The sequence below is a fragment of the Coccinella septempunctata genome, chromosome 1, assembly GCF_907165205.1.
Source record: "Coccinella septempunctata chromosome 1, icCocSept1.1, whole genome shotgun sequence".
Lineage (NCBI taxonomy): Eukaryota > Metazoa > Arthropoda > Insecta > Coleoptera > Coccinellidae > Coccinella > Coccinella septempunctata.
The window spans coordinates 70,262,457-70,289,794 of record NC_058189.1 but is presented as its reverse complement, the minus strand read 5'-3'; the positions used below and the strand labels follow the sequence as shown (position 1 = coordinate 70,289,794).

At 40.9% G+C, this 27,338-nt stretch overlaps 1 protein-coding gene across 2 annotated transcripts; it reads right to left on the bottom strand.

Moving 5' to 3' along the window:
* Positions 1-163: 163 nt before the first annotated feature.
* Positions 164-27,238, bottom strand: LOC123320588 (pre-mRNA-processing-splicing factor 8). Of its 2 annotated transcripts, none has more exons than XM_044907946.1 (27): positions 27,116-27,238; positions 26,591-26,972; positions 26,372-26,536; positions 25,880-26,308; positions 25,695-25,820; positions 22,467-22,720; positions 21,862-22,242; positions 21,579-21,805; positions 19,274-19,600; positions 16,640-17,137; positions 16,386-16,578; positions 15,368-15,794; positions 14,079-14,225; positions 13,867-14,017; positions 13,632-13,808; positions 12,445-12,681; positions 12,195-12,385; positions 11,997-12,132; positions 11,767-11,936; positions 9,306-9,582; positions 8,991-9,151; positions 8,718-8,909; positions 6,090-6,744; positions 5,835-6,028; positions 4,241-4,622; positions 538-1,021; positions 164-458 (listed from the first exon to the last, which is right to left on the bottom strand). In XM_044907946.1, the coding sequence occupies exons 2-27, from the start codon at positions 26,953-26,955 to the stop codon at positions 304-306; spliced, it is 7,101 nt and encodes a 2,366-aa protein (XP_044763881.1). In that variant the 5' UTR covers positions 26,956-26,972; positions 27,116-27,238; the 3' UTR covers positions 164-303. The 2 variants fall into 2 exon arrangements, with proteins under 2 accessions (XP_044763881.1, XP_044763889.1); XM_044907954.1 differs by having other exon boundaries at positions 27,087-27,229.
* Between the last annotated feature and the right edge of the window lie 100 nt (positions 27,239-27,338).

The following is a 27,338-nucleotide window of genomic DNA, read 5'->3' as shown; positions in this document are numbered from 1 at the left end:
TAAAAAGATGGATCTCCTGGCCTGCTAGTACAATTCTTTAATCTTTGATGATACTAACCTTTTAGAATAATATTACGTGTGCGAAGCAGCGGGTTTCAATTAGTAATTTTCATTTAAAAAAATGTAAGAAACCAAAATGAATTCGACAGAAAAAAAACAGATCGAATTTTAAACATTATATTACACAATATTGAAATTTAAAAATTATCGGATGACAATAATCCACAAGTGTTTAAAAAAAATCAACTTTACTACAAAATATAACTTAATAATTAACTGTACAATCACCTTCGAATGGGATTCTTACGCGAACGCATCCTCCCTATCCGCACCGGAACCATCACCGTCCTCCAAAGATGAGAAATTGAGGAAATGGGCGGGCCTATGGACCTCGTGGTAAAACTCCTTCGGGTTCGCCAACTGCAGCTCGTACTTCATGCTAGGATCGTGACGAACACCTGAAAAAAAAAGAACACAAATTACATCCCCCTAATTCTTCAAAAACCTTCACGAGCCAATAAAAGACCGATTCCTCACCCATGAAATTATAATTCCACGATCCCTGAGACGGAACCATGAAGAATCCCAGGAACCTGTCGGACAACAGCATCTGCACCTTCTCGTAGTGACTGGGCAGGTATCCCTTGGGGTTGTTCCCCTTATCCGTGTTCTGCCTACCCCATTCGTAACCAGAAGGCGTCAGTTTATAAGCAGTGAGCGAACAGGACCCGGGCGTGAAGGAACACGTGATGATTATCGTCTTCTCCCCGTCCCAGTTGGGATTGTCGCCCATCAGTTTGGCGTGGGTGGTTATGTCCTGGGGCGAGAGCTGCGGCAGCTCGTTCGGCTGCGTGTGGATCCAACCCAGCGGCTCCATGTCCTTGAGGAACGGATGGTTGGGCGGGGTGTTGGGTATGTGCACCGTCTGATGGGTGCCCCACTGCGGCGGCAGCACCAGGCATCGGAGCTCCTTGACCTGCGGGTTGTCCGGCGGACTAACACCGTAGAGGAACGCGGAAATCTAAAAAAAAGAATAGATCTGCATACTCTCGGAATTCTAACGAAAACATTGTCGATAGTCTCCTAACACTATTCCGCAAGATCTGGGAACCAGGAGATGTGCCACAAGATTTCAGAGAAGCTTTAGTCATCATGTCATCAATATCTATAGTCCATTCAAGAATGATTGACATCCCAGTAGGTCTTGAAAGTGCAGGCGCAGCTTAATATTTGGTCACAAAAGATTTCTAAAAATTTCTGTACTTTCAGTCACAGAACTGGAATATATTAATGTAACCTAGAAAAGTATATGAAAATGAGAAATATTCAAATTTGCAGCATATTTATCAGCTTTCAAAATTGACACAACTATGTTTCCAATTCGTATTCGTACGATTGATTTAAGAACATAAACGGCTGTACAAAATTCAAATAACCGTCGGTAAGTGCATAGATGCAGATAAAATAAGTCTATAGATCAATGTTCATTCACAATAACAACCTGAATAAAACAAAATCTGAACTTATGGGCTATTACCAACTCAAATTCGATTTTCCACAGCCACCTGAGATGTCAATCATTCTTGAATGGACTATATAAGAACAAAGGCGTCAAATTGCAACAAATACAAAATTCTCTCGGAGATTATGGCTAATCGTCTGATTCCACTCTAAGAATCCCAGTGCGGCTTTCGATCTAATCGAGGTACGGTGGACCTAATTTTTACACTACGACAGCTGCAAGAGAAGGCCCGTGAACAACAATCAAGGATCTATACAGCCTACATCGATTCAAGTAAGGCCTTCGACTCGGTGAATCGGACAGCGCTGTGGAAAATCATGGGACGTCTTAGAGTACCCGAAAAATTCTTAGCAGTGTGTAAAAGCCTCCATACCAACAACAACGCTAGAATACAGCATTAAGGCTCTACAACCGACCATTTCTTAACCAACTCTAGATTAACACAAGGCTGCGTATTAGCGCTTTTAGTATTCAATATTTTCGCCATAGCTGTCTCGATAATTGCTGACATGAGTATGACTGTAAGAGGTGTTGAAATAAGATTCAGATTTGATGGAGGCCTGTTTAACCTGAAGCGCCTCAGCGCAAAAACACGTAGAAAGTTTATCACCGAACTTAAATATGCAGACGATTTTGCACTTATCGCTAGCAGCCCAGAGGATCTACAGATAATGCAGGACACCTATAGACCATATTAGTGAGGTTAGAGTCACTCAGTTGGCGGGAGATCCATATTCAAATTTTTTTACATAGGAATCGACTTTAAGATGGAATATCGCTAGCTAGAAGTAAATGTTAATATAAAGACATGCAAAATTGGGTGCCGCAATTATTAGAGGTTGTTTCCGAGTACATTTTACATCACAAAATACTTTTATATGTCCTAAAATCAAAATTGAACACATTATTATACGGAATATATCCGTATGTCGTAGATCATTTCTGCTATACGTCAATCATGAACCGTAACAAAGAAAATGACATGCTACGCTTGCGCGTTAGAATGATGTCAGCTTCAGAGGTTAGAAACGAAATGAAGCTACGACAAACTTCCATGGATCTTGCTGACCAATTTTATATTGATCCATTATCAAAAAAATATACCATTTTATTACGAAATTTTGTTTTCAACTTGTTAAGAAAGGATCATAGAACATATTCCAACAGAAATAAATCTCAAGAAATTCGCTAAAATATCCAAAAACAGGCGAGAAGTACGCGGCATTTTTAGTCCCATAAGAAATGCATAGGGAATTCAGGGACCAGATCCACGGATGGATCGCGATTCAAATTTCCCGCCTAACCTCACTAATATGGTCTATAAACATATACGAAGCTTTAGGCCTTAGACTCAATATCGACAAAACCAAAAACCTGGTAAGTCTGCCAGAAAGCCTTCGAACAGATATCAGCCTGGAGGATGAAACTTTAGAACATGTCGAACAGTTCAAATACTTCCATTTTTGTAACGGCTTTTTCTCGGGGTACTCGAGCGCCAGCTATTCTTGAAGGGAAAATAGCAAACCTTCCCTGGTAGCTACGAGCCGAAGACAAGACTCCTCGGTGTCTGGGGTGTTAGCGACAATCAAAGCAACGTACACAAATTATATTTGTAGACTCGTACAAGGAAACACAAATGGCACTATTATGAAATTCGTACAGCGAAAGACTCGAGATCAGCGAATTTAGAGGGCAAAACAGACGGAATGAAACATGATCCGATCTCAAACGTTATACGGGGTGTACGGACGTGTTCGCCAGCTAGAACATAAGACGCACACTTAACGAACAGTTATCGTACCTCAGCCAAGTTAGGGGATGAAACTGCACAGATTCCCGGCAGCTCACCCCTAGGTGCGTTCTTCACCCCCTGAGTATCCACGCCAGCGGGGTTCTTCGATAACAGCAGTGGTGAGCGTCGGATAAACGAGGTAGGAAGGAGGGTTAGTCACTCTAAAGTGCGTTCTGCACCCCCTGAGTATCCACGCCAGCGGGGTGCTTCGGAAGAAGGAGTGGAACTTACGTTCGCGACATCGAGTGATTCACAGAGGGACCTGTGTGGACGTTATTTCACTTTTCTTGTTAAATTACGTAAATTCATTTTAAACATGAATATAACCTTTTTCATGATGAACTTGTTTGTTTTTCAAGTTTTTGACCATTTTCCGTCGTATCCCACCGGTGGGTCACGACGTCCATAAGTAGTCATAATCGTCGTTTCACAAGGGTGGCTCACACAGGTGTGATATGTGTGTGTGCGAGTGATCAAATGACTATTTTTGTTTCAGATAGATAATTGATTATAGCTTAGCCTGTTGTTTTGGAAACTAAACCCTTTTTTCGGAATCATGTCCATATTTTCATCCAAATTTTCCATTTCCAAAACCCCACTACACGCACATTCATAAACTTTGGCCATATAAAATGCACTCAGCGTGACCCACCCGTGGGACACGTAAAGCCACTAGCAATGACCAGTGTGACCCACTGCTGGGTCACGACGTCGTGAACGTATTAAACTAGGGAGTAAGGGATGAAGGAAGTTTTCCGCCACTTCAAAGTGCGTTCTGCACCCCCTGAGTATCCACGCCAGCGGGGTGCTTTAGCAGTAGGAGTGGAACCTGGTCACGGAAATACACAACCGTCTGGTTTTTGAGCCTTTTGTAGATTTATTCTCGATAACGGGATACAACAACGATGATGATAACGAAAACATACCTGCGCCCTCAAATCGGATATAGTGACGAACTTCTTGAGGACGTTCTTGGGAAGGATGTAGGTGTATCCGGTCTCCTTGATGTCGTCCGAGCTGACGTAGATGTGGTTGGTCCTGAGGTGCAAGTTGGTGGCCGATATCGCCCTCACCCTCCATTCGGTCTTGGAACTGAACGTCTGGGTCTCGTAATTGCTGGTCGTGCTGGTGATGATCTCGTCCCCGTGTTTGTTGACCGTTCTAGTCGTGGTGGCGGTGAGTTGAGACTGTTCCTTCGTCTGCTTCTCGATCTCGGCGATCTGTTGCCGCTGGGCGGAGGGGGCGCTGATTTCCATACCCAGGATGATGTCACGGATTTCGGATTGTGTCAGGGAGGCCACGTTCACGCTGGAAGAGAAGTGAAAAAAATTCGCTTTGAAAAAACTGCAAATGATATCGATCTCGTCTTCCCAGTGAGAAGATGATGAAGATAAGCAGCATTGAGAAAAGTTTCGATACTGAATTGATGTGGCCGCTACTTGATGAAAATCCAAAATTGATATACCACGACACGTGTTTCGCTATCTTTCATCTTTTTAGCAAGAATATGGCGTGAAACGCTTCATTTCGACTTATTCTACCTTCTGTCAAGAAAAAAACTTCAATTTTAAATACGCCATATATTTACAAGTAGAACATTTTAAATTTCAGAAGCGCTTTGTCCAACCAAACATGTGTCGACCAATGCCAACTACAATGTCAGTTGCTGGTCCACATTACAACCAGCTTCAGGACCCCTGCGCGAATCATCATTAAAAAAAAAATGTTCTGAACAACTGACGAAATGGATACTAACGATGACCTCGCGAAGTGAAATGACTTACTATACGGTATCGGGATGTAATTGTATTTCTCCAATGAAAAGAAACACAACCAGGGCGGGTCTATTCGAGACTTTTATCCGCTATCCCAAGGGCTAACGCTCCATGACTGATAGCGAAGAAAAGGTCTATTTTTAGCGCAACTACGGGATTTCACTGACGACGAGCGGTATCTCTTATTCTCTACCCCAAGGGCTTACGCGCCATGACTGATAGAAAAGAAGATATTTCGGATTCAACAACTTATGACGCGGAACGCGGACAGGGGGGTTGACGGGACTTTCCCTTCAGTACCCCTAGGGCTTACGCGCCATGACTGATAGCGAAGGGAAAAGTCAGACTCGCGAAACAGGGTAAAGTACGATAAAATATAACAGAAAGCGATACAGTACAGCAGTGTCAAAATCAAAGAAGTAACCGGTGTAGGTCTAACAAAGAAACAAATCCCCCCACACGTTAAAAATCTAAAAATTCCAGAATGCGACAAGAGTGAAAAACGTCGTCAGCTCCGGTTTATCGCATATCAACATCAGAAAAACGTCAAAATCTTCAACGGCATGCAAGAAAAACAACGTTAAACACAGATAAACGGTTTTTTACACTTGTTCTGCCTATCGGAATGAACGTACTGAATATTTGAGAATTAAATATTTTCAAAGGCGGAAATATGAAATGAAAGGAATCCACTAAAATGAATTTTTCTCGGAAAACTTGAGATCATTACAATACTTCAACTTACTTGTTCTTCTTTCCGTAATCTGCAAGTATCAAGTCCTTCAGCTGAACCTCCACCTTTATCCACTCATCGTCCGACAACGTCGGCCATATATGATGCGGCTCCGTTATGGTGGTCTTGTCCGGCTTCAATATAACCTTGGTCCTTTCCGTGTTGACGTGGAGAGCCCTCAGTATCAAAATCAGTCTCGAGAAAGCCTAAAAAAAAAAAACAAATACAGTCGAAACTAAAAAAACTAAACTCAACACCCGAACTCACAGTATAAGACGATATCGTCTTCAACCAATCATCGTACAGATTGAACAGGACCATCTGAGGCTCCGTCGCCTTCAATATCAGATCCCCGAACTTCTCGATCTTGAGACAGGCCTGGAAGGGCAGCTGCAGCTCCGAACCCTTGATCACGATATTGGGAAAATCGAGAAGATGGACCTCCAACGGATCCAACATTCCCTTCCTCGTGACGATGATCTGTTTGGGCTGCTCCTCGACCGGCAGCGACCTGATCAAGGCGGCTACTTCTTCGGCCGTCTTCCACTTGGCCAACTGTCCCAGACGTTTCTGGCCGGCCCACACCGACGTGTGGATGATCTTCAGGAACAGCTGGCCGGTCCTCGGGTTGAATATGAAGATGGCGCCGTTGATGGGTTTGGTGGTCAGGTTTCCCTCGAACGTCTTGTGGATGGTGACGCGGTACACGTTGGTGTCGTCCACGAACCAGATGATCTGGTTGGAGAAGAGCTCTCCGTAGTTCTGACTGGAGAGGTAGGGTTCGGTGGGTTCGCTCGAGTACAGCTGCAGGGCTTTCCTGATACGTTCTCGTAAGACGTAGAGGGCCGGATTGGCCTTCATTATCTTGGCCATGGCTTGTTGGATGAGAGGTTTGCATCCTGGGTACCAATTGCCGTAAGCACTGGAAAAAATTCATGTAATAACTGAAAAATCCGTCTATATTCTGGGATGATTCGGCGAATTTTACTAATTTTTAGCACATGGGGGCATGCCGTTTCCGCTCCCCCCCAGGTGGGGTATAAATGATCCCCTGTCCCTCATTCATTCTTTTTCGAGTTTTCATTCTGTCTTGAGTATCAAGTATTAAGTAAGGAGTGTACAAAAACAACAAAACGCAGAGACACTCCATTTTAACCGAAGTTGATCGACATAAATCGGCTAGTTTCTTTTCTTAACGCCAGTTACTAATTTCGGTTAATATCCTAGGTGAAATTAGCCCTTATCAGCTATTCTATATATTCTATACACTTCGCGTCAAAATTATGGAACAAGTTCATTTTCTTAGAAAAAAAAAATATCTGACAACAAAATCCTGAAACAGGTCAATTTTTGTTTAACTTTTACCTTTTTTGTATGCATTTTTGATGGAAAGTAGGACATGTGGTAGTTTTTTGGCAAGGTCTTTGTAATTTCTTTGCAGGGGTGCAGAAATTTTCAAGAATTTTTTTTTTAAATTTGTTAGTTCAAAGAAGTTTTCAGTATGTGCAGTTTGTCAAGGCTCATTTACTTGCTGAGACGATGGTACCTGATGAAATTTGTCAACGAATGAAAGTCGACCATTACAGTTTTGTTCATGCACAATTTCAACCCCTACGAACCCTTTGAAAAGGTTGAAAGGGGTTGAAAAGGGGTTGGAATTTGAACAAAACTGTAATGGTCGACTTTCATTCGGAGACGAATTTCATCAGGTACCATCGTCCCAAAGTAAATGAGCCATGACAAAATGCACATACTAAAAACCTCTTTGAATTAACAAATTTTTCCAAAAACAATTTTTTTTCTTGAAAATTTCTGCACGCCTGTAAAGAAGATATAAATACCTCACCAAAAAATTACCACATGACGACATGACCCACTTTCTCTTAAAAAATGCATACAAATTTGGTAAAAGTGAAACAAAAATTGACCTGTTTCAGGATACCTATTTTTCTTGTGAGAAAATGAATTTGTTCCATAATTTTGACGCCCACTGTTAAAAAGCTATTCATTCGACATTCATGCTTGATTCTAAGTAGTCCTGCTTCAATTTTTCTGTAAGTTCTCACTGCGTATTCATTCTGTATCGAATGCCATTTGACGCTTGTAGATTCTTTCTTGTTGCCGTTTATTCGGAAGGTAACGAAGTTCACGCCTGGTACCGGTGCAATCGACTTCAGAAAAGACCGTGTTGCGAGTCTAGCTGAGGGTGATCCACCACTCCGCACTGTTAACTTGGAACCTTAGCCCCTACTGCGAGTAAGTGTTTTGCTGGTGCGAAAGCCCGTGCGGAACCGAATGCAGGAGAAGCTTGATTCTAAGTAGTCCCGCTTCAATTCTTCTGTGAGTTCTTACTGCGCATTCATTTTGTATCGAGTACCATTTGACGTTTGTAGATTCTTTGTCTTGCCGTTCATTCGCGAGGTAACGAAGTTCACGCATGATAACAGTGCAATCAACTTCAGAAAAGACCGTGTAGTGAGTCTAGCTAAAGGTGATCCAGCACCCAGTACTGTTAACTTGGAACCTTAGCCCCTACTGCGAGTAAGTGTTTTGCTGGTGCGAAAGCCCGTGAAGAACCGCAAGCAGGAAATGCTTGAATCCAAGTAGTACAGCTTTAATTCTTCTGTTAGTTCTTACTGCGGATACTTTCTGTATTGAGTGCCATTTGACGCTTGTAGATTATATTTCTTGCCGTTTACTAGGTAGGTCATGAAGTTCCTAGTGCCAATGCAACCCGACTTCAAAAAAATACCGTGCAGAGAACAGACGCAACGTCCTGTCCGAGTTCTTCCCCTACCGTGAGTATGTTACTTCGCTGGTGCGTAAGCCCGTTGGAAACCGAACACAGAGCGGAGAACCGCATCCAAGCACGAAAACATTCAAGAAAAAACTCACCTATGCAAATTATAGGCCAAATCTATAGCAATCAGCACTCCAGTCGGGGATGGATATATGGACATATTATCCGTGGTATAGTCCAAAAATTTGGCTCTGGCGTAACGTTCCACGTCGTGAGAATCGTAGTCTCCCCACCTCAGCTGCACATCGATCCAGTATTTCTGAGTTGTCGTATTATCCATCGTATCTCTGTAAGAATAAAACAAAGGTTATAAACACAAAATTGGATTGTGAGGAAAAGAAATCATATCGACAATTTCCGATACTTACTTGGTGTCTGCGAGCAGAGACGGTCTAGAAACGTTCCATTTGTAAGCCGAAAAGAGCAAAATATCGGCGCAGGAAGAATTCATCTTATACGATTTCCTAGGATGGATCGTTTCTTTTTGTACAGTCTCAATTTCTAAAGCGTCAAGTTCTTGATCGAACACCTGTGTTGAACAGAATAAGACAGAACATTTTAAGATAGAACCCACTGAATACCTCAATTATCAAGTATGCCATGGAATTTTGACAGTTGACGTTTTGCGTTGAACTAAACGTCAACGTCATAGTTCGATTTGTGACAGCTATCGGATTCCTCACCTGACACAGATCCATCACGATGGACTCGTGCACTTTCTGCCACAAGTGAGCCCTGAATATCTGGATGAGGGAGATCTTCAAGGTGGGAATTTTACCGTGCATGAAGATGCCGGTAAGATCGAGCTGCACCTGGAAACCGACGTAGACGTTGGCCCTGTTGATCGTGGGCGACCACCACAAAGTGAAACGACGGTTGGGTATCTGGTTCAGACCGGACCTCTGGGCGTTGGTCAGCTTTTTGTATTTCATCGATTCCTCGAAACCGGACGCCTTTTCCCTGTGAAAAACGAAGGATGCCTTGGAGATTTTTGTTCGATTCCGATAATGGATATACAGGGTGTTTCATGAGTCGTTGGCCATAGCTCAATGGTGAATGCAGGTCAATCGGGCCTTTCAGAAAACTTGCTTGTTTTGCAACCTAAGGCTATTAGTTTCGGAGATACGGGGTGATTAATGAATATTGGCCTAAATTTGTGATAGCCATAACTCTGGACTGCAAGGTCCGATTTAGATCAAATGTTATAGGTTTGTTCACTTCAGAATGCTCTTTCTAACTGCTCCTGAAATATCAATATTTTCAGGGCAGTACCCAGAATATCATGATTTTTCATTCTAGCCCCAAAATTTATATTTTTTACATCCCTTGCAGAACTTTCGTTATTGCCATGAAAAATTACATCATTTATTCTAAAAAATTCAATTTTCACTTTGCATGGCACACTTGTCACAAGGGAATAGGAACCGGACGAATTCATTTTTCATGTCATTTTTTCGAAATGCATTTATTGTCCTTTGCAGAGATTCTGAATTATTTTAAATTCTGTTCAATTATTCCTCATTATTAAACCTCAGCACATACTGAGTAATCGTGAGAAGAATTCACAGCTCGACTTTGCATACTTTTAAACACTCAGTATGTGCTGAGGGTTTAAAATGAAGAAGAATTTAACAGAATTTAAAAATAATTCAGAATCGCGGCAAAGGTCAATAAAAATTATCACCGAAGGAATAAAAACAGGACCGCATTTCGAAAAAATTACATAAAATATTAATTCGTCCGCTTTCCTACTCCCTTGTAACAAGTGTGCCATGCAAAGTGGAAATTGAATTTTTCAGAATAAATCATGTAGTTTCACATGACAATAGCGAAATTTCTGCAGGGGATGTGAAAATATAAATTTTGGAGCTTGAATGAAAAATCACGTTATTCTGAGTACTGCCCTGAAAATATTGATATTCCATGAACCGTTTAAGAGAGCATTCTGAATTGCACAACCTGTGAAATTCGATCGAAATCGGACCTTGCATTCCAGAGTTATGGCTATCGCAAATTTAGGTCAATAATCATGAATCACCCCGTATCTCCGAAACTAAAAAACAAGCAAGTATTCTGAAAGGCCTGGATGACCTGCATTCACCATTGAAACACCCTGTAAAAATAGGAGAGACAAAAAGAAAGATTTTTCAAGAAAGCCTATTTTTTGGTGAATATTTCGAAGGTCAACCTTCGAGTCGCGTATCTTCCAGGAAAATGATCGTAGATCTGAATGTGATACATATTCTGAAAGAGTAACTCTTCTAGTGATAAATCTGACAAACGAAAGACGAATAACCAGAGCATAGGCACTTACTTTACTCGGCTCGGGAAATAGATCGGAAATAAGAAAGAAAAGCTTCAGAAATTCGAGATTTTGCAACGCATCCAGCTTCACCTAAGGCCAATTGCCCACTACCCCTTTCTCTATAGGAAACCAACCTGAAAACGCCCACTAATAGCAAGAAAATTGTTCTCCATATCCCGTAGCACTATCCTGAACCAACATTATGGCGCAGTATATCGAGATTACTTGTATTAGTATCTATTTCAATAGCAATTTTTGATTTTTTTCAACTTTGTCATTTTGAAAGTTCTGTATAGATGATATTTTTTGAAAACCCACACCCAGTGTCAGAAACCGATTCGCGTTATTCCAAATACTGTAACGTGGTTACCTCGGAGAAAACCTATCTCTGACGTCGAGCGGTATCTCTTATTCTCTACCCCAAGGGCTTACGCGCCATGACTGATAGAAAAGAAGAGATTTCGCATTCAACACTTATGACGCGGAACGCGGACAGGGGGGTTGATGGGACTTTCCCTTCAGTACCCCAAGGGCTTACGCGCCATGACTGATAGCGAAGGGAAAAGTCAGACTCGCGTATCTTCCAGGAAAATGATCGTAGATCTGAATGTGATACATATTCTGAAAGAGTAACTCTTCTAGTGATAAATCTGAAAATTTCATCCATCTCGGCGCAACCGTTCGGTCTTGACGATTTTTTAACCGAGCCCATTCTTCAGTCTGACGTTTCTTCAAGAAGTGAGGTTAGCACCGATAATAGCCAGGGGTGGGTAGTACCGATTCAACTCATCGATACCGTGTTTTTGGCTTCGTAAACCACAAATTCGTTATTCACTCACCAGAAAAGACCCTCCCACGTGGGGAAATAAGTTCCTTTGAAAAGAGTGTGTTCAAGAATTCCCTCCACACCTCCCAACGCCTGAATCATGTCGGTCCTGTAGTTGTTGAGATTCCACAGTTTACCGTCGTGCCTTTGATGCGTCCACCAGAAAGGATTTTGTTTCAGTACCTATAAAATGCGAAATATCATCAATTTATAGCCGATTGTAAGTTTTCTTGTAGACATTACCTGGTATTGTTTGAATTCCGTTCTTATCCTCCAACCTTTGTCGTAGGCAAGAGTGTGACGATCCTTCTGGAAGAGGGTGTTAATTCTCGGTATACCCCTGTCCCAGGAATCTTCCAGATCTTCCAGGGTCAACCTCCTGAAAAACAAAACGAAACAAATAACACCGATATAACCCCCGGACCAAGAATCCCTCCTCACCTATTTTGGGCATTCGCTTCTTGCCTCTTGAGGGCGTATTCCGCCCACACCCTCTGAGAGTCGATAAATTCGGATTCCCAGGGTTGGATGTAACGGTACAAATTGGGGATCAGCTGATCTTCGTCGTGGCTCATACCTGATCGGAAATGGGTGATTCCCACGTCCGTCTGTTTGGACCACCGCAAGTCGGACTGAAAACGTCAACGTAATTCGTTATGCGTGTTCGGATTCGCCCGAAACTAAGACGTACCTGAGGGATGAGGACGTGACCCATGGACAGCATCCCGAGCCCTCCCAATTCCTTGGGAGTGTAGAAGACCACGGGGGGGAAACGACTGGGCATTTTCGAGTTCAGACCTATCTTGATACGGGTCTGAATTTTGTTCTCGCATTTCACCAGTAGGTCAAGCAGTTCTTGGGTGTTCACGACGGCCTCTCGGAAGTAGGTCATCAAACCGATCAGAGCGGTATTCCATTTGTTCACGATCTGAAATAGGGCGGATATTTTGTTATTGGCGGATACCCCGGTTCGGTAGATAACCTTTTTTACGCAAACGCAGTATATCGAATTGAAAAACACATAAATTTAGTACAATCGAAAAAAAAATCGGTAGAAGTCGGTAAAACTATCTATGATCATCACGCAATCTTTATATATCATTCCCTCGATAAAATCCGTTCGAATCGAAAAAAAGATACGAAATCGACACGTTATTCGTTGAATCGAACTGAAGAAAACGCCTATAAAAAATACTTCGATACAGTATTCCAAAAAGTATTGGTCTAAATGGCCTCCACCCTCCACAGGGAACGACGAAGATTGGTCTAAACGACCTACTCCCGCTTTGTTGCTATGTTGTATTCTAAAGCGTTGCCAAGGAAGCTATCCATGTGTCATTTTTTTGATTGGTCGCAACCCAAGCGGCTTTGAATCACAAAGTTCAGAAATCCCTCATGTCCACATTTCGAAAAAATCAACTTCACCTTGTTGAGAGAAATTACACAAGTCCGCTAGTTACTAGTGGACTCTAGTGACTTCTATGAGGCGTATCATTACCAGAGAAATTGATTTTTTCGTAAAAACCCCACATACCCGAAAGGTAGACATGTGAGGTTTCTGAAATATGCGATACATTTGAAAATTCGTAATTTATGGCATTCGATTGAAAAGTTCAAAGTTATTTTTCAAAATCATAGAAAACGCTTGGGTTCCGCCCAATCAGAAAACATCACGCGAAACCATCCCTAACAACGCTTTGAAATAACATAGCAACGAAACGGGCGAAAGTAATTTGGACCAATTTTCGCAATTCCATTCCAAGGGTGGAGGTCATTTGGAACACAATTTCATTTGATTACCCGAAAAAAATTTTGATGACATATCCGCGGTTATAGATAAAATATCCGGACTAATAAATGACTATTTTCAAGTCTCACCTTGGTGAAGGTGGTTGATCCGGAAGCCATCAGAATCTGCCTCACGCGATTGTGGAAACGCCCCATGGACTCATCGTCCACCCTCAAGAAACACTGAGCAGTCCTCTCTTTGCTGCCTTCGTGCTGCAAATTCCACACGCCGTCGCGGTGGTTGAATTCTTCGTGTTGGGTTCGGCACTAAAATGAAAAGATATTACATTCTCTGAAAAAAGAAACAGTTATTTTTTTAAATCACCTTTGGAAGAATCCTACATTCAAATCCGGACATATTGAATAACAGATTGGGGTTATCCTTAGAGTACACGCTGACGAAACTGTTCTCCCACTGAATGGTGGTGACAGATCTAGGTAGACGATTCTTGATGTCCCAGAACACGGCGCGTCCTCTGAAAAATAAAAAAGATCGTCCTGATACAAAAGAAAAACAAATTTTAACCTCATACTCACAGATTGACGTCGTGCTTCATCAACCGCATTCTCGCGTCTCTCGGCCAACACTTCTTATTGTTATATCCAACGATGTTTTCGTTGTTCGGATCAGGGTGTTCCGTCAGGTATCTCTGGATCAGGTCCCGGGCCTCTTCAGCTGAAAACCTAACGAAAAAATCGAACCGATTAAGGGTGTTTCTCAGCGCTCAGGTGAGGTTATATAAGTGTTAAGGAAACAAAACACCCAGTATTAATTATTAGGAAGAACTTTTACGCTTTCTATACTTTTCACTGTCTTCGAAAAGATGGCAGTACTTTTCTGCAGATTTTGAATGGGGAATTCTCCTCAATTTGGGTTATCAAAGCATATGCAAGTTTAAACTGAATAATTATGAGTTTCATACATGATTTTTTTCAAATGCACCGCGGAAACTATTCAAAATCATTCTTCAAATATGAGGTTTTGAAATTTAAATCGCTTTGTCCCTAGTTTACGAATTGGCAACAGCGCCTACTAGAAAATAAACGAACAATGGCTTGTTTATTAAATAACAGCTGTTGATTCACAGCCATCATAAGGCGCCTACTCACTGGCGAGCTTCAACTGCAACCGGCCACTAAAATCCCATAAAATTTGACGACCTTCCTCGTTCGTCGCAGACTTCATAGACAGCCATCTTTGTCTATCTCATCAAGATAATGCATTTGTTGTCCTTTATTATCAACGCATATTTCAGTCGATGTTGCCAACTTGTGCAATTGAAACGAAACGCTTTAGATTTCAAATACCCATTTTTATTTTCCATTTTTTCGTATTTGAAATGATTTTCTCTGGGAAACAGTTTGAAATGGTTATTTCAAAATGTGACGTTTCAAAGATATTTCATAAAAAATTGATCATTTTCGTCAGAAGGAGTATTCCCTAATGTAGCAAATGGCAAGACTTTGAGAAATTTTTCATGTGGAAATTAATCGAAAAAAAATCATTCCACCTAGGAAAGTGAATAACATGAACGAATAATAAAAAAAAAATTTCTATTGGACAAATAAAAATATTTCGAGATGAAGTACGAATAGTGGGCTCAAAAGAGACTGGTTTGTCCATTGAAATAGTAATGAGTAATTCACGAACTATGATTGAATCGCAGATGAAGAACCGAAACGTCCTGTCAGAGTTCCTCCCCTACTGTGCTACTGTGTGTAAGTTCCTCTGCTGGTGCGAAAGCCTGTTCGAAGCCGAAAACATAACGAAGAGCGGCCATTGGATGTTACTCCTTTATCGTTTGCAGAATTTTTTTAAAACTCACCTGAAGAACATGTGGATCTTATCGACGTAACGACAATACAGCCGTATCGGATGGCATGTCTCCGTCTGGACGTCCTGGAAGGTGAGGAAATCGTTGGGCATCTGAGGCGGGCCGGCCATCTCGCTGGCCCTCTGCAGACCGAGCACCAACAGGTCCAGCACCAGACCGTAGTACTGGGTGATGAAAGAGGCGAACTGCAGTCCCCTGATGACGCCGTAACTGTTCGTGTGGTTCATGTCCTTGTAGTTGATGACGACGTTGTTCTTCGCCGTCATGTAATCGGCGATGTTGTGATCGACGACCAGACGTAGCAGTCTGTTCAGGAGGGTCAGATCGATTTTTTCGTAGAGCTTTTCGAATTTCGACTCGAGCAAGACGTTGCACTCGCCCTCGCCCACGTCCCACACTTCCGCCAGGTTGTTGATGCCTTGAAAGAATAGGAGAAAATAGATTGAAATGGAGCCCAAGTGGAAACTTTGGGATTTCTCGACTGTGTCAAACTAATACCCTTGGATGAAGGGGAATCTTTTGCTCGTACAGATATTTTAACAATAGATTCTTGAAGTCGAATGCCTCAATTTCAAATACGCCATATATTTACAAGTAGAACATTTTAAATTTCAGAAGCGCTTTGTCTAACCGAACATGTATCGACCAATGCCAATTACAATGCCGGTTACTGGTCCACATTACAACCAGCTTCAGGACCCCTGCGCGAATCATCATTAAAAAAAAACGTTCTGAACTAATACCTCAAGCGACAACCGATAAGCGTGAATATTCCCAAACAACGTCACAACTAAGAAATGCTGCAAAACAAACTAACGAAAAAGAAAAGTAACTGTATCAAATTGGCTGAAAATGAAAACATTCAAACATTACAAAAAAAAAAAACTCATCTTGACACAATGAATGGTTCAGTACCGCCGAGTCTATCTGATTAGTTAGCAGTAGAAAATTGAGCTGCATTAAATTTGCTGGAAAAGAAAACATTCAAACATTTCGGAAAAAAACTCACCTTGACACCATTTGTATACCAAAAGCGGCGGCGGTTCAGTATCGGCGGGTTTGATCCAGGGCGGGAACAACCTTCGCTTATCGGCTTCGTACCACAAATACTGATCCAAGTACGCGTCCGTTATCTTCTCCAGGGGTACGACATCGTAGACCGGTATCAGGTGACTGTAGAGATCCATAAACTCGATACCCACCTGCGAAACGCAACAAAAACGACATATAATCGTTGACAGTTGACAAGGTTAGAATCCTCACCTCTTTGAACGCGCGCTGCGTCAACAGATGACGTTTTATCCTGGACAGCGCCTCGTGGGGATTATCGTAGGCCTGTTCGATCAGTCCCAATTCCTCCCTCTGACTCTGGTTCAGCCTGGATTTCACGCTGTACGCCTCTTTTAGCCTTTCCAACGCCAGAATCAAGAGTTTGGTGTCGTGCTTGTACGACAGTGGCGGGAAAGGTATGGGCGCGAACCTCCTGGATTCCAACCAGTGCACCGTGGTCGTGTAAATCGCGACAGCTTCTTCGGGGGAGATGTACGGACCGTCCTTCAGGTAGTTATGTTGGCGTTCCTGTTCCGCCTTCAGATATAACCTGGTCAGTCGGCCCAAGTTCTTCTTACAAACGGTCTTATCTACAGTTGCGCCACGACGGATTCTCTCCCTGTTATAATGGGCCGTGTTGGTCCACCAATCGGCCTTCATTTTCACGTAACGAAGGATCATGTTTTCTATGGGAATCGGTAAACCGGGCACCTGAAGATGATAAAAAACTATCAAACCGCGTTAGTCGATCAATTTCGATGAGCTGATCGAGGTCGATCTGTTTCAGAAGCGCGTCTTCTAACCGAGCATGCGTCGACCGATGCCGACTGCAATGCCAGTTACTGGTCCACATTTCAACCAGCTTCGGGACCCCTGCGCGACTCATCATAAAAAATATAAGATGATCGTCAAAAGTTGTGGATATTGAAGTACTAATTTGTGTTTTCTCTTCAGAATTCACGTTTTTCAAGCAAGAGTAAAAGATTTGAGGAAATTATGTATTCATAGAAGGAAAAATATAATTTCGAGAGGTTCCCTCTTGTCTCACCCAACGCAACCCCATGCAGTGTGAACAAACCTTAATATAGAGCAGGCGTATGTTTTGTTCATTTCCTCCTGTACAACCCGAAATGTTATTCGTTCGAAAAAAATCCCCATACCAAATAGTTGGAGATCCGTAGTGGATTTTGAAGAAAAAACGTCCAATACAACTTTTGTCTGAAGCAATTTTGCCGTTTCTACCGTTTTTAAGCTAGAGGGTGATGAGGGCGAAGATTGAACGGAGAAAAAACTACTTCGGACGAAATTTGTAGAGAATGCTATGCTCCACAACTTTTATGATTAATACGAAAACGATTTGAAGCCCAGGAAACGATATAATTAAAAAGAAAACAATTTTTTGTGATCTTTGTTGCCAATTTTTGTTGTTTCGGCTTGTTGAAATTGTCGTGTTATTTTTTTTCCGTTATTCTTGAATCATTAGCTTCAAAATAAGAAAAAAACAACCGCGCTTCATACACGTAACGCTTTTTTTGCAAGTCTGTCGCCCTCCCGCACATTTTCATTGTCTTCTGAGGAGATCTCGAGAACTATAAGAGCTAGAAGAAAGCGGATGACACATTTCCGAGCTCTTTTTCAGAGAAACGAAGAATGGTGAAAACCGTAGCCTGCTTCGTTTTTCGAATTATTAGCAAATAATTAGATTTTGACGATATCGAAAAGTTCTCATAACTTTTTTGTCTTTGAAGTTACAGATCTTAAACTTGAACCTTCTCATCTCAGGCACTTATATACGTAGAATCTACCGAAAAAAGATTTTTTCCAATTCAAAAATAACAAATTCAATAAAAGTTTTCAGTTAAAAAAACGAAATTTCGCCTAGTGATTGGAAATGAAAAAATATTTTGAGCTCGTCAGATTCTACGTAAAGAAATAAGTAAAGGAGATTCAAGTTTTAGATCTGTAACTTCAAAGACAAAAAAGTTATGAGAACTCAGCGAAATAGTTTAAATGTCATTTTTTTAGTAACTCGAAAACAAAGGGTCGTAGGAGGCTACGGTTTTTGCCATTCTATGCTTCTCTGAAAAAGAGCTAGGAAATGTTTCATCCGTTTTCTTCTAGCTGCCATAGTTCTCGAGATTCACTCAGTAGGCAACGAATTTTGCCCACCCTGTACAAACGGTGTCACTGGTTAATCAAGATTTTCAAGATCTAGAAATCAGTTGAGTCAAGATTTAATATGTCAAGAAAACGTCAAGACCAGATTTTTTTTTATTTCTGACTTTTTCTCAAAAGAAGTCAAGATGTTTGTCAACGAAACAAGCATTCTTTTCTTGTCTACCCCTACGTTCCAGTAAATCCCGAGTTACCCTATTGGGCTCCCCAACTACAACGCGCCAAAATCACTGAAAAAGTACTCGAAATTCCGGTGAATTTCAAAAACTCGAAAACGCCTGAACCGATTCCGACCGAAACGAATAGACCACAATTATTTTTTTGAAAAACTCGAATAACTCAAAAACTGTTTTTTCCGATTCCACCAAAATCCATAGCCTTCTCAACAGCGCAGATGCAAATAATCCTGCTGGATTTGAGCTCAAAAGCCTTCAAGTTGTAGGGTACCCACAAGAAGAAGCATTACACACCCACGAACACCAAAAAAATTTTTTTTGCGGATTCTAAATCCACCACTCCAAAGGGGTTTCATCAATATTTTCAACTTTCGACATCCGATGCTTGATTCTGATGAAAGACTAGAGCAGCAGATTCCAATAAGGAATCTATGTAGTATTCCCGAAAATTCTGCAAAAAAATCTATTCATTCTGCTACTTTCTACTCATACTCACTTTCCACGGAATATTAGCCTTCCAACATCTCCAAGCTTCGGACAAATGTTGCAGTATGGTCCTGGCTTTGTTCTGCTTGATGCCCTCGGGCATCATATCAACGATGTCGTGCATGACGGACGCCCTCAGTTCGAGATCGAAATGAGACTCCACCCTCTGTTTGGTGACCGTCTTAGCCACGCCTTTGGAGTGACGACCTTCGAATTGACGCGACAGCAGGTTTCCGAGCCACCTCTCCAACAGGGGGGTTATGCCGCGCATGAAGAACAGCCACACTCTCCAACCGGGGGCCCAGAAACCGCATCCCGGACCTTTGCTCACGGGACCCTGAAAACAGAGGCATTTTTATTTCCAGCGAAAGTGGACTCCCTACAGATTGTACAGGGTGCTTGAGAAATTAGTACACAGGGGGATTCACCGCGATGGCTTATTAGTCGTTTTTGGAAAACTAATCCAAATTTTCTGCTTGAAACTTGTACGGAAGGTTTTCGACAATGAACTTTTCGCCTTAAAATATTTATATTTTGTGAAAGCCTTGGTAATTATGGAACCCAAGATCTCAATTGGATCAGAGTAATATAAAAGAAGATATCGCAGATTAAAATTTGCGATATTCGAAAAATGCCATTCCGGAGATGAAAATCTAAACGTAGGGAAATATTCTTGCAATAGATTTAGCGCATTCGAAAACCTATATTTTAATACCATATCAGAATTTTTCCAAGGTTACCTTTTGAGTAGTTTATCTCTCAATAAAAGTAACCGTACATGAAAATGTGATACATATTCTGAAAGAGCAACTCTTTTAGTAACAAATCTGAGAATTTCATCCATCTATATGCAACCGTTCGGTCTTGACGAATTTTTAACTGAACCCAACTTTTTCAGGATATTTCGAAGGTCAGCATGAGAGTAGTTAATCTCTCAATAAAAGTAACCGTAGATGGAAATGTTATACACTGAAATATTCTGAAAGAGCAACTCTTCTAGTAACAAATCTGAGAATTTCATACATCTAGGTGCAACCGTTCGGTCTTGACGAATTTTTAAATGTACCCATCTTTTTCAGGATTTTTCGAAGGTCAGCTTGCGAGTCGTTTATCTCTCAATAAAAGTAACCGTAGATGGAAATGTTATACATATTCTGAAAGAGCAACTCTTCTAGTAACAAATCTGAGAATTTCATCCATCTAGGTGCAACCGTTCGGTCTTGACGAATTTTTAAATGTACCCATCTTTTTCAGGATTTTTCGAAGGTCAGCTTGCGAGTCGTTTATCTCTCAATAAAAGTAACCGTAGATGGAAATGTTATACATATTCTGAAAGAGCAACTCTTCTAGTAACAAATCTGAGAATTTCATCCATCTAGGTGCAACCGTTCGGTCTTGACGAATTTTTAAATGTACCCATCTTTTTCAGGATTTTTCGAAGGTCAGCTTGCGAGTCGTTTATCTCTCAATAAAAGTAACCGTAGATGGAAATGTTATACATATTCTGAAAGAGCAACTCTTCTAGTAACAAATCTGAGAATTTCATCCATCTAGGTGCAACCGTTCGGTCTTGACGAATTTTTAAATGTACCCATCTTTTTCAGGATTTTTTTAAGGTCAGCTTACGAGTGACTTATTTCTCAATAAAAGTGACCGTAGATGGAAATGTGATACATATTCTGAAAGAGCAACTCTCATTATACATTGTTGAAAACTTTGCATAAAAATTTCGAGCCAAAATTTGGGATTAGTTTTCCAAAAACGTCCAATAGGCCATCCCAGTGAATCACTCTATATGCCGATGAAACGATACTTCTTTCAGAAGCGCATTTTCTAACTAAGCATGTGTCGACCAATGCCAACTACAATGCCAGTTACTGGTCCACATTACAACCAGCTTCAGGACCCCTGCGCGAATCATCATCAAAAATTATCATTTCTCAACACTTCATCGGTAAATACTAAATTCTTAAGCACCAAGTGGGACCTTCAACTGATTCAGAGGTTTCAGAAATCCCTCTATTTGTCCATTTGACCAAATCGCTGCCCCTTGTGTCACTAAAGTTGCCAGATCGTGAAAGACCGAGAAAAATGAGATTTTCGAAGTTCACCAAACGCACGTGCAAACAAATCCACGTCAGTTTGACGAAAGTGAGGTTAGTACCCATCAAGCACAAGGGTGGGCATCTCATTGTGATTTTTTTAAGGCGAATCGTCCCGAAAGGTTGTGTCTCCTGGCCTACAACTCTTTATATCATCACCGGAATAGACTGTTACCTAAATAAATCATAATATTCGAAAGACGAAGTACTCACCGTATTGAATCTGTAATAGATCAGATGCTTCAGATCCTTGCACATCCGGATTTGCCTCATAAGTTTGTACTTGTAACGGTACATCCCCGTCAACTGACCCACGTGTGCAAAAATATACTGAAGACCGTCGGCGAGTTGAAAAGCGTCCACGTTGTTCAGCCTGTACTGCACGTGAGAATCTATTATAAGTTTCGTCAATCGTAAAATCTCCCTGCACAGATGGAACGCTGAAAAAACGCGTCTTTTAAAACATACACTTCCGACAAATCCGCGAACAATTTACCATTTCCGAACCTGGACTTTTTCCTCTCCTTCGTCGTCAAAGTCTTCACCGGCTTCAGGTTGAAATTATAATCCAGATGGAGGTAATTCAGGTTCTTTCGGTGAATGAGCAGATTGAGCATGTTGTAGCCCTGTCTGCAGACCTGCAAACCGGCCTCCACCCAGTCGATGTTGGTGGTTTGGAAGAATTTGGTGGCCTTGAACGACCTGAAGAGGTACCTCTTCTTCTGCGGCTTCGGATGCCTGTGTTTGAGGGCGTTCAAGACGTAGTACTTCAAGAGTTTCTGGTAACTGACGCGGACCTTCACGGGTTGGCCGGGAGGGCTGTGTTCCATGTACCAACTTTTCACCAGGGGAATATCGATGGCTCTTCGGCACCGACCTAAACGTTGAAGTTGAAGCGTTGAAATGGGGAATTACAAGACGAGAAATCGTAGATTGAATGGGATTTTTCAGAAGCGCTTTATCTAACCAAACATGTATCGACCAATGTCGATTACAATGCCAGTTACTGGTCCACATTTCAACCAGCTTCAGGACCCCTGCGCGAATCATCATCAAATACCATCATCCAAACTCCAAAATTTTTTTTACTGATTTACGTACCTGATCTCATGTTGAAAGGTCTCGGGGCCCACAGGAGAGCTATACCGTTGGCTGTGTTGTCGGTGTACAAGGGAGTTTCTTGCAAGAACGGTTGTACGGTATCGGGTAAAATATACTCTTCGTCGTCTTCGGGTAGAGGTTCCAAACTCTTGACGGCGTGGCGATGGGAAATAGGATTGATCAGAGGATCGAAATAGAACGCAGGCAGATCGGGATCTTCAGTTTTGATGTAGACTACATTGGGAGTGTGGTACCTGAAGGCACACAATATTGAGGATAAAACTGAATTAATCCTACCAGAAACAGAAAATAACGAGGCGTTTTTCGCATGCAACAGCTAAAATGGACGAAAAAGAAATACACTGCGCAAAAAAATTAACGCACATTATGGAAATCTCAAATTTATTCTACAACTGAAGGTGTTCTCAATGATAATTATTTTTATCAGAATTATGAATGCATATGTTATCCACTTTCAACGGTTTTCTTCAATACAGATGTTTTTTCAGAGCAGGAATGAAAAAAGATGATATTATCAGATTTTGAATGTATTGGCTCCATTCTAAAATCAGTTGTTCTCGATCAATTCTAGTGATCAATAGTTCTTCTTTCGTTTGATTTTCTACACTCGATCGCTATGCAACGCGAAACACGCTATTTGACCCAAGAGGAATGTGCCCAAGCGGTAGTTTTGCCAGAAGAAGGGTGGACATACACAAGAATTACAGAATGGTTTGGAGTTTCCCATACAAGTGTGTCCAGAATGTTGCAGCGATTCAGGGAGACAGGTATGAATGTCCGAAGACCAGGACAGGGTAGACCACGGGTAACAACTGCCATTCAAGAACGTTACTTGAGAGTTTCTTCGTTAAGACAACGGTTTGCAACCGCTCGCCTCCTTCAAATTCAGCTTGAGCAAACTCATGAGGTGCGAATTAGCACTCAGACAATAAGAAATCTCCTCAGAGAATATGATTTAAGGCCTCGTGTCGCGTCAAGAGGCCCAGCTCTTACCCCAGCCCATCGAAGGGCGCGTTTGGATTTTGCGAGAGAGCATATCCATTGGGAAGCGGCCGATTGGGAAAGAGTTCTCTTCACAGATGAGTCTAGATTCTGCTTCTACCATTGTGATCGACGTTCCCTTGTTTACAGACGTCCACATGAAAGATATGCTCAGTGCAATTTCCTGAATACTACTGGTTTCGGGGGAGGATCGATTATGGTATGGGGTGGAATATCTTTGACTGCTCGCACAGACCTAGTGGTCGTTGATAATGGAACTATGAATGCTGATAAGTATATAAGGAACATTCTTGAAGATCATGTAGTGCCATTTGCCCCATACATTGGTGAAAATTTCATTTTTATGGACGATAATGCCATACCCCATCGTGCGCGCATCGTTCAGGAGTACCTTGAAGAGGTTGAAGTCTCTCGAATGGAATGGCCAGCAAGAAGTCCAGATCTCAATCCGATTGAGCAGGTTTGGGACAACCTGAATAGAAGGCTGAGAAGTTCAGAAAATCATCCAGCTACTCTTAATGACTTAGGAATCCAACTCGGAGAAATCTGGGAAGGATTAGATCAGAACATTTTAAGATCACTAATTTTGAGTATGAACCGTCGTTGCCGAGCTGTAATTAACGCAAGGGGTGGAAATACCAAGTATTAAATCACTTATCAGCATTTCAGTATTTTGAAAATTGTTCAATTCTCTTCTTTCACAGTACACTTTCATTGAAATTGAGATTTTCAGAATGTGCGTTAATTTTTTTGTAAGTATAAACGCAATTTTTTTTTTACAGGTATATATTTCAAAAAAAATTTTATCTACGTGTACAGGGTGGATAAAATTCGTTGTCTACTGAGGGGATCTGAGAACTATAAAAGCAAGAAGAAAACGGATGAAATATTTCCGTGCTCTTTTTCAAAGAAACAAAGAATGGTGAAAACCGTAGCCTCCTACGATCCTTCGTTTTCGAGTTAGAAGCAAAAAATGAGATCTTGACGATTTCGTAAAATTCTCATAACTTTTTTGTCTTTGAAGTTACATATCTGAAACTTGGACCTCCTACAGGCACTTCTTTACGTAGAATCTACTGACAAAAATTTTTTTACAATTCAAAAATAACGAATTCAATAAAAGTTTTCATTTAAAAAAACGCCTAATGATTCGAACTAAAAAAATATTTCGTGCTTGTCAGTGGATTCTACGTAAAAAAGTGCCTGCAGAAGGTTCAAGTTTCAGATCTGTAACTTCAAAGACAAAAAAAGTTATGAGAACTTTTCGAAATCGTCAAAATCTTATTTTTTGCTAATAACTCAAGAACGAAGAATCGTAGGAGGCTACGGTTTTCACCATTGTTTGTTTCTCTAAAAAAGAGCATAGAGAAGTGTCATCCGTTTTCTTCTAGCTGCCATAGTTCTCGAGATCTCCTCAGTAGATAACGAATTTTGCCCACCCTGTATAATTTTTCCAATTTTTAAATGATTTTTAATTTCGAAAACTCCATTCTAAAACTTAAAAGTACTTAATTCATTTCTTCCTGCTATTATGTGTTATTTTTCTTGAAATGAATAATTTTTTCAAAGGAAATATAATGATAAAGCCAAATGAACATATTTTTCGTTGACCACAACAAAATATTACATTTTATATACTATTCTCCTGGTGAAAACTGAACTATTCTTGAAAAAAAGTATTTTTCGTCCGCAGACACTTTTCGTCCGCTGTCGTCACTATGATACGTCACAGTACGATAGCGGCGCTTGTGTCATTTTCGTCAATCCAGGATTTAATATAAATATAAGAGCCTGAGATAATAATAATCATTTGCTGTTCTCAAATCAATTCTTCACGAAATCTGTACGATTTCAGCAGTGAATTAAGAACTTGTTTCAAATATCAGTGTTCATAATAATCAAGAATAGATAGCGATTGCGATATGGACATCAGAATTGACAACTACGGCGACGTAGCCGAAGCCAGCAAACAAAAAACCGTCAATTTTTCAACTTAACGCATAGAAAAACTATTTTGTCAGTAACTTAACAGCAATTCTAAAAAAACCTACTTTTTAAAATGAATATCGAGTTACTCTTGATTTTCCACAAGCCTAGTACATTTTCAGGATACGCTCTTCTGAAAATGGAAAACAAACTGTGGGACTACATGAAATTAAAAAAAATAAAGTGGCAACATGCAGAACATATGAGATTCGTACTTACCAAGACAGATGGACGAAATGTGGCATGTTATTGTAAAGATACGGAAAAGCTATCCTGTATTCTGTTCTGATAGGTTGTCTAATTATTATCTTATTAATATCGTTAAACTCATTCCAATCTTCATCCCTACAAGAGAAGATTAAATCAGCAACCGCAAAAAAAACGAATAATTTCATCAAACTTACGCAGGATTCATATCCTTTATCAATGGTTCAAATTTTGGACCCCCGGGAATAGCCATGTTCAAGGCTTTGGCTGTGAAGAAACTTTTGGTATCGAAGAGATAGAAGTAATTATTATCAACTAAATCCGTTAATAACTGATTTCCCAGCCTATAAAGGGTAGCCATCATTGGTAGGGTTAGATTCCATCTTCTATAAGTGGAACCGTTCACATATTTAGTGCCAACTAACGGTTTGTGATCGTAAAACCACTTGGCAATTGCAGAATCCTCATCGGCGTCTAACTCAATTTGAATGGCCTCTAAAGGTTCAACATCTAATACGTTATCAGCATAATCTAAAGGGGGTTCTTCGTCATCGAACGGAGGAAACCTCATACGTTTGAAATGACGACGATCTCTTTTTTCCCTCCTCATCATAATCCACATTGTTCTAAAATACAACCATCATAAATGAAGTAAAATTATTTTCTTTTGAAGAATATAGTTCACATACCCCCACTGAGCAATATAAACAGGCTCAATCACCCATGGTATTTCATTCACAAATGTTATAGCTCCCGTAATATGATACAGTACTTTAACATCTCGTATCTGCTCCCAGGGCATTGGCATATTTTCCAACAGCTTCATAACCGCATGCGGCATATATTTCAGAGCCCTAAAATTCAAAACTCAAGATTCATCTCAATCAATATATCATGATTCAATTTACCCAAGGTAGACTCTCTTATCATGTCTGTATTTCCTGCTGCTCATATCACCGTGATCTCTAATAATCTTTCTGATATGCTCGGGAGGCATGTCCTCCTTCTGTGCCTCAACGAATCCCAGTTTACGTTTATCGGCAAATCTTTTCGATTGAAGTTGCTGCCATTTCTGTGATTTTTCCTGGAGTTTATCCTCTGTCATCACATCTGGTTTTGGATGTGGTGGAGGCATCTGCTGTTGCAAAGCATGAGCGTGTGCCTGAGCTGCGGCAGCATGAGCCTGAGCTTGTGCATGAGCAGCCGCTAATTGTTGCTGGGCCATCATTGCGGCCCAGGGGTTGGGCCCCATTAAATAAGGGGGAATCGACATTTTGTACGGGTCTGACCCTGTAAAAAACAATTATAAATTTACTTACTGCGTTTCGCTTAGGCTTACAAACAAATTATTAGAGGTTATTCGGAGAAAAATCATTTCAACTAATCACAATAACATTGAGTTACCTCAATGAATGAAAGATTTCACTCTTTACCTATTATCAAACCAGAATAATTAAATTTTTGTTATTATACACTCATGAAACATTTCTAAACCTTTTTTAATAAATACGTTTGTAAACGCTTCATTAGAACATAAAATAGTGAGGTCAACATCGAATGACAGAACAGAACACAGAGGAAACTAAATTTTTAACCGCTAAAAATTCAAAATATTCAAATCCTTGGAAAATTGAATTGGCGGTGATTGATTCATTC

What these genes read in the sequence shown, in the direction of transcription:
- LOC123320588 (XM_044907946.1), bottom strand. Translation starts at nt 26,955, where the DNA reads ATGTCGATTCCCCCTTATTTAATGGGGCCCAACCCCTGGGCCGCAATG. An exon ending in GTTTATATTGCTCAGTGGGG is followed by an intron (nt 26,309 to 26,371) that starts GTATGTGAACTA and finishes GTTGTATTTTAG; the next exon opens with AACAATGTGGATTATGATGA. An exon ending in CGCAGCGCGCGTTCAAAGAG is followed by an intron (nt 16,579 to 16,639) that starts GTGAGGATTCTA and finishes TGCGTTTCGCAG; the next exon opens with GTGGGTATCGAGTTTATGGA.